Source organism: Malus sylvestris, chromosome 7, assembly GCF_916048215.2.
Source record: "Malus sylvestris chromosome 7, drMalSylv7.2, whole genome shotgun sequence".
In the NCBI taxonomy this organism is placed as follows: domain Eukaryota; kingdom Viridiplantae; phylum Streptophyta; class Magnoliopsida; order Rosales; family Rosaceae; genus Malus; species Malus sylvestris.
In genome coordinates this window covers 18,655,982-18,668,088 of record NC_062266.1, presented here as the reverse complement: position 1 = coordinate 18,668,088, position 12,107 = coordinate 18,655,982, and the positions used below count along the sequence as shown (strand labels likewise).

At 36.3% G+C, this 12,107-nt stretch overlaps 1 protein-coding gene across 1 annotated transcript; it reads left to right on the top strand.

Annotated features, from left to right (window-relative positions):
* The first annotated feature begins 2,665 nt into the window (after positions 1-2,665).
* Positions 2,666-4,555, top strand: LOC126627981 (WRKY transcription factor 22-like). Its single transcript, XM_050297560.1, has 3 exons — positions 2,666-3,353; positions 3,477-3,587; positions 3,687-4,555. The coding sequence occupies exons 1-3, from the start codon at positions 2,896-2,898 to the stop codon at positions 4,162-4,164; spliced, it is 1,047 nt and encodes a 348-aa protein (XP_050153517.1). The 5' UTR covers positions 2,666-2,895; the 3' UTR covers positions 4,165-4,555.
* Positions 4,556-12,107: the final 7,552 nt, after the last annotated feature.

The following is a 12,107-nucleotide window of genomic DNA, read 5'->3' as shown; positions in this document are numbered from 1 at the left end:
AATCGCTTTATAAAATAAAATTTAGCTAAACAATGAGCGACGTCATTGCAAAGACGGGAAACATAAGTGATCTCAACTCTTGCATTAGGAGGAAATTTTAGAGACACTTTTACCAAATACTAGAGATACTACTTTATTGAGTTCAAGCCACAACGTGATTTTATGTTCGGAACGTTTCAAAAATTTTAGATTTTTTTAAAGAAAAAAAAAAAGAATCATCAAAGTTGGAAATTGATTAACCATTTAATTAGAGAAATGTTATTGGCACTCCAAAAATCTCATTCTACACTCCTCACAAGTGTATTTTTCTTTTCAAATATAAAAAGTTTGGAGTGTCAATAACAATTCACTTTAATTATATTTATAGATTTTTTTATATACAAATGAAGCAATAATGTAAATTACTACAATCTATAGGTTGGGTAATTCAAATTCATGCGTAATGGGAAAGAGAGTGGATACACTACCCTAACCAATCATGCCAACTCACATAGAGTATATGACTACTTCGTTTCTTCATTTTCACTTGATCTTAGCCAAAAGACCGACAAATGTATATATATGATTGCTTCATCTTCAATTTGGTGAATTTTTCATATGAAATCTATTTTAAAATTTTCTATTGTGGGTTGAACTAAATTACATATATGGTGCGCATTTGAATTCTGTTTTTTTTCTTTCCCTTGATATGTTACTAGTATTTCTAAATTGTAACATATAAACACATATGTAAGTAGCTCTAATCCTTTGGTCACCAATGACCATGAAAATCAATTGTGGTTTGTAGAGTTTTGTGCCGAATTTGTGCGTGAATCATTGAATTGATTCAAGGGTTGGTCACCCATAGATGGACAAATCTTGACATCATTTATGAGTCAATTTTGATATATACAATTGACCATAATATGACTTTTTACAATTACGATCAAATCCAGTTTCAAGTAAAACTAATTGGGGATTGGATAATTGATTTGTTGTCCAAGAAGAAAATTATTCAACACACACCGAAGTTGTCATCAAATTGAATCACCGGTTAATAGCCATTTGTATAAAAACGAGTCTGAAGGGAGTCACTAGCGAGTCTGTTTAACATTTTTCAATTAAAATTGAATCACATTGAATCTAAGATTAAGTACTTAAAACTCTCCCAACTTTTTAGTGTTATTTCAAATTGGTCTCAACCTTTTTAAGCATTCCAAACAAGTATCCAACTTATTGAAAATGTCATATCCGTTAAACCCTAGTTAAAAGTTTGTTAAATTGACACTTAGTACTACGGTGTGGTGGTGTTCTTTTTTACTTGTAAGTGAGAGGTCTTAGGTTCGATTCTCGCCAAAGGCGAAGTTGAACCACATTACTATGGTAAGCCTATTGTAAGGCTTAGCCCACTCCCCCCCTTAGTGTAGATATTATCGTTTGTTAAAAAATAAAAAATAAAAAAAATACGTTACATTTCTTTTGTCGAAAAAAAAAATCTGTTAAATTAATTAGGGGTTACTTTGTCTCTAAAATCAATAGAAGATCATGGAAGGCATAACCTCCACCAATTAATGGTCACCATCACCTTCATCATGCGATCACCTCCAAACACAACACAAAACCACCAACTCAACCCACCAACTCAAGCCACCAACATCGACAAGAAGGTCATGGAGGTTGCTAAAATGGTATGGATATCATGATGCGATCATCACCATCTTTACCGCCCACAAAGAAGAGTTGGATGTGTTACGAGCTGAAAAGCGTCATAAGAGGAGATCACATGAGCAGAAACAAGCTACTGGAAACCCTAACTACATTCTTAACCCTCTTCTTTGATAGGAGATTGCCCCCTAATGTAATTTCAATTTGGGTCTCTTTTTGATTCAATCAATACTTATTTGATTAAGGGTTGAGAGTAATTTAGAATGACAATGATATACCCAATTGGTGAGTTTTGAATATAATTTGTGCTTGAAAATTAACTCGGACTTAATGGTTGTGACATTTCAATAAGTTGGGTGCTTGTTTGAAATGTTTAAAAAAATTGAGACTAATTTAGAATGATACTAAAAAATTGGAGAGTTGTAGGTACTTAATTCTTGAATTTAAGTACATTCAAATACAATGATTTCTTAAATTGGAGAACTAATTAAATGCCACCATCATCGAAATTGATCAAACTAATTAAATGCCACAATCATCGAAATTGATCAAACTAAATTGAAGCTTTAATTGAACTGATTAAACCAGAATGATCATAATTAGGTGTTTATTCTCTTAATTGGGTGTTAAGAATTGCTAATTAAATGCGAATCGTCATTTTACCAACTTTATCTACCCCACTAAAAATCTTGCAATAGCTGATCAGGAGCACCCAAATTAAGTGGCTTCCACTTTTCAATTTATATTATTATATTTCAAATAAAAAATAAAAAATAAAAATCAATTTATTTATCTCTTTCTCCACTGTCGGTATAACTCACGAGCTCCGCTCCCTAGACACCGTGTTGAACTTTCCTATCAAAACCCTCTTTGACATTTTACTAAGTCAACCCCAAAACCGGCTTCCATTTTCCCTAATTTATTTAATTTTTTCTTTCCAAAAGCAAAACAAATGCATAGAGATACCCTCTCTCTTTCTCTCTCCTCCCCCTTTCTCTCACTAGGAAAACCACTTGTTTTCTGCCCCTTTAGACTTTTGTGTATCAAAATCCCACTCTCTCCCTATAAATACGTTGTTTATATAATTCCTCTCTCGTTACCCCCTCCTTATCATCTCTCTCTCTCTCTAACAAAAAGTCAGCGCCTTCTTTTGTCTCTCTCCTTCTTTTCTCTGTCCTCAAACGGTCATAGCTAGCAGACACTAGGTACAGATTCAGAAGCCTTGTCTCTCTCTCTCTCTCTCTCTCTCTCATGGAGGACGATTGGGATCTTCAAGCGGTGGTCAGAGGCTGCTTCACCGCCACCACCACAAGCAACACCACTACAACATCCACCAGAGCCTCCTCCGCTGCCGCCACCACAAGTCTCAACATCTCTGGCTTCCATTCAAACCCAGCAGCTGCTTCCTTCTCTTCATTTGATCAAACTTCTCAACAACAGCAACTCCTCTTCTCTCTTCCACTTCCAGATCCCATCATTAAACCCAGAAGTGCCATTGAAGAACTACATGACCTTTGCAGGCCCTTCTACCCCAAATCTCAGCCTCCTCTGTCCTCCCCACAAATCACACCACCCACTCTCTCTCCCTTGGCTTCTCTCTCTTCTCTGACCACACCCGAAGATCAAACACATCCCATACAATATCACCGCCAACAACAAACCCAGCACTCCAAGCCATCATCTTCCACCACCGCACGATCCAAAAAAAGGTACGATTTTTCACTCCTTTTTTGTTTCGAACTTCAAAAAGATCGAATTTTGAAAGATACCATTCGAAATTGCGCTATTTAATTCACAATTTCATTTATTTACGATTTTTTTTAACATTTCAGAAAGAACCAGCTTAAAAAAGTGTGCCAAGTTCCGGCGGAGGGTCTCTCTTCAGACATATGGGCATGGCGGAAGTACGGCCAAAAGCCCATCAAGGGCTCCCCATATCCAAGGTGGGTTTTTCATTTTTTTTTTCATATAATTTTTCTCATAAATCTAAATTTTGAATTTTTTATTAAATTAAATGTTCTGTTTTTGGAACAAAAAAACAGGGGATATTACAGATGTAGCAGCTCAAAGGGTTGTATGGCCCGGAAGCAAGTGGAGCGGAACAAGTCCGACCCGAATATTTTTATAGTCACCTACACGGCGGAGCACAACCACCCGGCCCCGACTCACCGCAACTCGCTCGCCGGCTCCACGCGCCAGAAGCCCCTCTCCCCACAAACAACCACGGGCGGTGACTCTGCGAAACCCACATCTCCGACGACCTCGGCTTCCGTGGACGAGGAGCCTATCGTTGCAGCTCGGAGTACGACCGTGGAAAGCAGCTGCAAGGAGGAGAAGGGAAGTCCTTTGATTACCGACGAGGAGGACGAGTTGTTGGGGATGTGCGGCTCGGTAGTGAGTGACGATTTCTTTGTAGGGTTGGACGGTCTGGCCGAAGATTACTTCTCCGATCACTCGCCGGTGAGCTTCGGCATGCCTTGGATTTCCAGTAGTGCTGCCACTGCTGCTGGTAGTATCTGATTCAGCAAAGAAAAGTCAGCTCTTTTGTGAAGAAAACAAAAATACAGAAGAAAAAAAAAAGAGGAAAAAAAAAAACAGCTCTCTTTTTCCTGTGGGGGTATTTTTGACTTTTTATTTCTGTTGGGGTTAGCGAGAGGGAGTACATGGGTTGTAATTATGGGTGGGAATCTTGATTAATGCTTAATTATGAGAATAATAGGGGTAAAAAGGCTTGTAGATTTTTAAGATTAGTCAATTAATTATCTTTTTTATTTGTTGATTGGTTTTTGTTTGAACTTTGAGCAAAGTTAATGGTAGTGATTAACTACTACTACAAGGAACAGTGAAATTTCCACTTTGATGTTGGTTCCTATGACGGTTTTATTAATTCGATGCGATAAGCTTTCTTGTACATGGGCATAGCCAAATTAGTTGAGTCATGCTCGTTTGAGGTCTTCATTTTAAAAACCTTCTGAGGAATGAGGATTAATGCATATTAGCCATAATATTATATTAATTTATAGTTAAATACTTAAAATATTTGACAACTTAAAAACAAAACAATAAAATGAGTTTTCTAATGGTTCATAGATTTTAAGTTGTTTTTGCTTTATTAAGTTGTCAAATATTTTAAGCATTTACATCTAAACTAATATAACCATGTGGCTAATATGTATTTGATCTTCACAAGTCTGAAAAAATGAGGACTTGAGAGAGCATGACTCAAGTTATGCATTAAGGCTTCATAGGTGTTAGTGTGTGACATGGTTGGCTTGGTCCAAAAGCCAATTTGGTACCAAAGTCCAAAAGCCAGTTTTGGCACCAAATTTTGTTTTTATGTTTATTTGTTTGATATTTTAGAGCATCTCCAAAGAAGATGTTAAAATGTTGTTGACCTTAAAAACTACCAAGCCTACGTGGCGCACAGGCCGAGTAATCTATAAGCTAACTACGTCCTTCGATGAATGCGGGGCATGCCAACTCATCGGCCGAGCTTAGCCGAGGAGTAAATTTGTTGATGTTGCGTTGGGTGCGCGGCTGACTTCTGCGTCTTGCGATTGCGACCGAGGAAGGAACATGTCTCGGCCTCTTGGGTTTTCAAACTTGAAGACAAGGCTACTATTCTCACGAAATTCACGAATCGTCGTCGTTGGATTCGGTCACAATGATGGTATTCGTCAGAGTAAACTCACGCCGAATCGACATCAAAGTGTAAGGGCACAAATACTCAAAGCAGATATGAGTCTTAATAATGAACGTGGTTCGGCCGTCTGAATGCCGAACTCTAAATCCTACTTGAGAGTATCCAATCATAAAATAACTCGGCGTACAATGCGCCGAGCTCAGTAGGCTGTAACACCTCGTTTCGCCGAGAAGGCTAACGAGATGACCTCAATCAATAAGGATTCGGAAATCCTTCTCGACCGAGACTTGGATAGGTAACCAACCATCCTCGCCGCAATGCTGTTGATGCCAACGGAAGATACTGCAAGATCAGCTGATTCTACGGCGACAGAGCTATCTATACCGACTGAAGATATTACCGGTTGCTTTCACAGTGCTGTTGATGCCAACAGAAAATGTGTCAGCGAAAAGAGAAAATAAAAAATCTCAAGTTGTTGAGAGAGTTTGCGCAGGGCAGTTGTGTGTTGAATTGGAAGGGGCCTCGAACGATGCACAACCTCCTCTATTTATAACACCGGATACCTTCAAGGTCGAGTTAAAAACCTACCCGGATTAAGACTTCTTCTCCCAATCAAACTCCAACTCGACCAGTCCTTTTTCACTATACTTTTGAACCCAGTCCTATATCGAGCCGGATTCACTTCCAGGTTGTTAATCTCGCCGAGACTCCTCATTGCACCAGGATTCGACTCGTCTTGCAGCATGACTTAACCGTCCCAGGTTTGGAAGCCCACGAACCAAACGATCCATGGTAACTTTGTCGTAGGGCCTTTCGGGCCGAGAATAATTCTATACTCGGCCCAAACTGATATTTTGGGCCCAAACATTGCCCCCTCGCTTCTGAGGTCATCGGACTGAATTCTCTGGTCGAGCTCCGACCTTGAAGAAGCGAAACTAATACTCAGAATCCACATACTCTATTTCCAAGGCATATTTATTGAGCACGATTGCACGATCTTGATCCTGCTGACCAATACACCACATGGCATTTTTGCCTGGCACTAGACTTCGCTGAGTGACACTACAATTCAATAATCTACATCTCCCAAACTAGAAGAGCAGCTTCCACCACCACCCGCGGGTGCACAGCTCGAAATCGAACCCCAAGAAGCCTGCAATTGCCCATTTCCGCCCAACGCCACCAAATTGAACCCTAGGTTGGAATGCAGAGAAAATTTGGAAGAAGACGGTAGTGAAAGTTTGGAAGAAAAAGGGGGGGGGGGAGAGAGAGAGAGTGAGAGAGAGAGAGAGAGTAATTTCATGGTGTATATTAATTAGTATGAAAAATTATGAGATTTAAATATAAACTATTATTTAACATTTCCCATGTGGCGAGTTTTGATTAGATTGTAGTGCCACTCAACAATGTCCAGTGGCAAGCAAAGCCCCACACAAGTTTTTCTCCCAAATTTGAAAGCAGCTTTAAATAATTTAATTAATTATTAAGTGCTTTTCATTATTATTTTGGTGAACTGCTAATTTAGTTCCTGAATTATCATCTCAGCGAAAATTAGGTCCCTAATCTATTTTTTTTCAGAAAAATTAGTCATTGAATTATAAAAATTTGTCAATTACATCCCTAATATTATATTCAAATTTACTACATTCAATTTTTCATCAATTTTAGTCACGTCATGTTACTCGTATGTGATACACATTGGAAGGTAGATTGATAGTTTTTATAAAGAAATAGTGTATGGAGTTAACATTGGAGGGTAAATTGGTAGTTTTTCTAAGAAATCGTGTAAGTTAACTTCGGAGTGTAAATTAGACATTAGATTCGCAACCTATATGAAATGTTAATGGCTTATAGGCGAGAAAAATGACGATATTACACTCTAAGGTATGTCAAGTGAGTTAGGGGTGGTTTGGGAGTAAGGTGCTTAAAAAAAAGCACCCATGAAAAAAAGCTGTGAGGGTCTTAGGTGTTTGGTAAACTGAAAAAAAAAAGGGCTTATTTTGGAAGCTGCTGTGAGAATAAGCTGAAATCAAAGGAAAAAGCTGAAGCTGCTATTTGCAGCTTTGAAAAACTGGTTTTTTTTCAAAGCACACAGAACTACAGTGCTCATTTAATGAAAAGACCCACTATCAAACTGCTTTTTTTTTTCCAAAAGCACTTTTACAAAAAAGTTTACCAAACACTTTACTGATTTATTTCACAGCCGCTTATTCTCACAGCAGCTTTTTTTCAAAGCACAGCAATACCAAACCAGCCCTTAAGTTGATGAAAAATTGGATGAAATAGCTTTGAATATAAGAGGGGATGAAATTAGCATTTTTTAAAGAATTTAGTGACTTATTTGACCGAAAAAATAATTCAGGGACTAAATCGGCACTTCACCCTATTATTTTTATTAGTTTAAAGCCTTACCTTTTAATTTCTTTTCATTACCAATGCCATGTTTGAATTTTAATTTTGTATTTAAAATTTGACATATCGGGTAAAGAGCAAAATTTTAAAAAATGTCAAAGTGCCACATAAGCTATCAAATTTAAATTATATGTTTAAAATTTGATATCTTATTTGAAGATAGACTTAACCTCGATTGGAATGGAATTTCTAGAGATTGTATAAAGTCCAGTTGAGGTAAACTAAATATTTTCTTATTTGAGCTTTATATTAATGAAACTATCGACATCAATCACAGCTTTAGCAACACACACACAATGCCCAAGTTTGTGGTCACAAGAGAGCAAGGTTTGGACTTGGAGTCCCAAGTGATTAATACACATAAGTTATTTAAATTTACAGTTTGTTTCTTAATAAATTGAAGACTAAACGTTAATATTGACAAATATAATGTTAACGGTATTTGTATATTATATAAAAGAGGTATTGCTATCCACACACAAGTTTTACTTCTTACATATCTCTCTTAATTTTCGGTCATCGGATCGAATGAATTAAAAAAAATCAATGACCAAAGCGTGTGGGAAGTGAAAATGAGTGTGAATAGCATTGTTCTAAAAATATAGTGGGTTTTGATTGATTGTAGTTTGAAATGAATCTCGTAAATGTAAAGTCGGATTCTCTCTTAAAGTTACCCTTCCTTTATGTAAAGCCATTTCTATATATGAAAGGTTAAATGTAGTCCTTAGATATGTTTTAGCTCTCTAAAAATTAATATTTTAAAAATTACTTTAGTGCTAAATTTTTCCATCTCTAACAATGCATGACTATATTTTATTTCCATTCACATTTGGCTACTTTTTTTTGGGCCAAGCTTGTCTGCCATGCGCTGCATGTCGCGTGTCATGGGGCTAAACTTAGCCTAATTCTTTTAGTCAGAATCCCTTTAGTTTTTTGGAGAGGTTATTTTTATCAATTTTAAGACTAAATATGGCATAATAGGCTTAATAGCCCTTATAGCTGGACATGGCCTAAAACTTTCTTTTTGACGTAAACTGGCTATAATACTAAATTTTCGCAGAAAGTCCCCAAAACTTGCATCCTCTATGACTCACAATAATAAATATAAAATTTTCTTTTTAAAGCATAAAAATCTTTTTAGAGGTTTATCCTGTTCAGTGGTCATTATGAAATAGATAATACTAGAGAGATTAATTTTTTAAACAAAATTTGTAAACCAAATAATATGTCGTTAATAAGAAAGAAGTACGTTAAATCGATACTTAATTAATAATCTAATTATCTACAAATACATCATTTAGTTTGCAAATTTATTTAAAAAATTTAATCTCTTTAGGATCATCCGAAATGAAATTGACATACTTGGGTGTGACTTCAATTCAACTGAACTCGTTTATGACGAGAAGAAAAAGGATAAATGTATTAACTGACGCCCAAATAAACAAATTTAAATGCTTTTTTTGGTCAAAAAACAAATTCAATGTTGGGTTGACGTTAGTTTGTGTCGGTTTATGATTGTCGGTGGTGGAGATAGCCTTGAAAGTTAGCGACAATATTCGTCGAGAAAACGTTTTCTGTATTTTAAGAAATTAGAAGAAGAGAAAGGGTAAGAAAGTTGAGTGTGACCCAATCAATGAGAGGACGTGAAAAGTCCGACGTTAGAGAAAAGATCAAATCCTACAAGGACCTGTAAAAAGTTCGGGTTCCTGCACATGTAGAAGTTTCCCTTAATGTTCTACTGTTCTTTTTGTTTAATTCTGAGTCGTGTCTTGATAGTAAGGAATATATAATGTTTGTCACAGTTTGAATATTACGGAACTTTTGATTTGGGATTATGTATTGTTGAATTCTAGGAGACGAACACTACCAAACTACAAGCTTGCTATGGGCGAAATTTTATCTTTAGGACATTGCATTTATATTAACCTCAACCTCCAAGCTTGTTAGTATTTCTTACTTTCTTTGTTGTTTACGTTGATTGTATACACATTTCTTGTTGTAGGATATTTGGTTGTAGTTTTGTGAGTATTGTTATCGGAATTCATATTATTATTTTCATATTTTCTTAAATTGCTCCAACAATGATTGTATTGACCAAGCACGGAAGCCACTCCTAAATTTGCGAGAAACATTTTGCCCCACCGTCACACTATCAGGTGGCGTACTAATTCACTCTTTTTATATTTATAACACACGACTAGGTAATGCTTGATTATTTTCTAATTAAGAAAAAGCAATTTCCCATTTTGACAAATCATTTGTTTTGATCATCACACTATCACGTGGCATCACTAATTCACCCATTTTATATCTATAACACACGATCGGGTATTACTTGTTTCCTGTCTAATTAAGAAGGACCAATTTCCCATTCTGAAAAATCATAATTGACACACTTGTTGAAATAACTCATTGAAAATACAAAAAGAACAAGTTTGCACACGATTCATGTGTGATTGTCAAAGATGTATGAGTGCATTACTCACAAGATTCATAAATTTTTAACTCTATAATTTATTCACATTATAACACGTGAATTTTTTAAACTAAATAATGGTGTTACCGTAAGACAAAAAAAATGCTAAATTTCGAACTGTCCCTAAAAATTACTAATTCACCCATTTTATATCTATAACACACGATCGGGTATTACTTGTTTCCTGTCTAATTAAGGACCAATTTCCCATTTTGAATAATCATAACTGACACACTTGTTGAAATAACTCATTGAAAATACAAAAAGAACAAGTTTGCACACAATTCATCTGTGATTGTCAAAGATGTATGAGTGCATTACTCACAAGATTCATAAATTTTTAACTCTATAATTTACTCACATTATAACACGTGAATTTTTTAAACTAAATAATGGTGTTACCGTAAGACAAAAAAAATGCTAAATTTCGAACTGTCCCTAAAAATTAAGGTAGATTTAAGAGGTAAGGTAGATTTAAAAGGTCAATGGTTTGGATTGGCCAAATATGAACTCCACCAATTCAAAAGTGAAATTTTGCAGTGGGACAATATGTTTGCAACCTCTCATTTGAAATGGCTTCTTCTTTGCTCAATTGCGTTTCGACATGGTAAAGAGGTTAGAGAAATGCTCAGAAGATTCTCAAAAGTTAAACTTCCCATGAATTCTTTACTACCTCATGTTTTTGGCACAATGTTTTATACGGAGCTTTAACGACAAGGATTTTTTTCAAACTTTTTCTTAACAAAAGAACTATCTAATAACTTAATTCAATAAAAATGGCTTAAATTTTAATGAAAAGAACAAAAAATACACACAAATAGACCTAAGTCTTAGGCCATCTCCAACCAAAGGGTCAAGATGGCCGAAAATAACCCGAAAACCGTCTCCAACTGAGGGCTAAGCCTGAGGGCTCGTGGGCCCCACAGAATCTGAAAGGGCCAAAGGGCTGGCCACATGCAGCCAGCCAGCCAGCCTAGCCCCTGGTTGGCTAAATTTTTTTTAATGCTATCGGTTATAACCGACAGAAATAAAAGAAATAGTGTAGGTTATAACCGACACAAATAGCATGGAATATTTTTTAATATAACGGCTAGCTGATGTCAACTAGCCATTCTTTTTGAATTTTTTTTTACAGTTTTTTTTAACAATTTTTTTTTTAAATTCTATTTTTTTCCTATAACTTCCTAAGCTATTATACAACATTAAATTAAACAATATGAAACAACATTAAATAACATTAAATTTAATTTGGATTTGAATTGCAGTTGTAGTTTTTAAATAATAAATTATGTTTGGCCTTATAGTCCTTTAGCCTTTTGTTGGAGACGATTTTTTGCGACCGGGCTAAAACAAGCCCTATGGCCATTTGGCCCTCGATTGGAGATGAAAACAAATATGACCATGTACTGTTCGTTAAAATATTAATTTCTTGGAGGGCCAGATGACTCAAACGAGCCCTCTAGCCTGCCCTCGGTTGGAGATGGCCTTAAAACTCACTTGTTTGAAGTCCCGCCCCGCCAAAAGAAGTGTAGTTCATCACAGGTCCACCATTTGACATAGCTTGCCCAATCACAAGTTTGAGATGCTGAATTTCTTCCCTCAGTGCAGATTTAAATCCCATCCGGATCCTCTTTGTGAGGATTTCTAAGATCCTTACATTCTATCTGTTCATTGTACATCGTGCGGCCAGAAATCATTACAAATTTTTTTTATTTAAAATTAAACACAAATAGTATGTAAGGAAAGCTAGTCACACGATATAAGATGAATTGATAGAATGTGAGGATTTCTAGAATTCTTAGGCCATCTCCAACCGAAGGGTCCAGAGGGCCAAAGGGTCGAAAAACACCCAAAAACCATTTCCAACCGAGGGCTAGGTTAGAGGGCTTGTGGGCCCCACAGAATATGAAAGGGCCAAAAGGCTAGCCTAAT

Bases quoted from the DNA above. Each gene is read 5' to 3' on its own strand.
- LOC126627981 (XM_050297560.1), top strand. From the start codon at position 2,896: ATGGAGGACGATTGGGATCTTCAAGCGGTGGTCAGAGGCTGCTTCACC. The intron at 3,354-3,476 runs GTACGATTTTTC...TTAACATTTCAG, and splicing joins ACCGCACGATCCAAAAAAAG to AAAGAACCAGCTTAAAAAAG. The intron at 3,588-3,686 runs GTGGGTTTTTCA...ACAAAAAAACAG, and splicing joins AAGGGCTCCCCATATCCAAG to GGGATATTACAGATGTAGCA.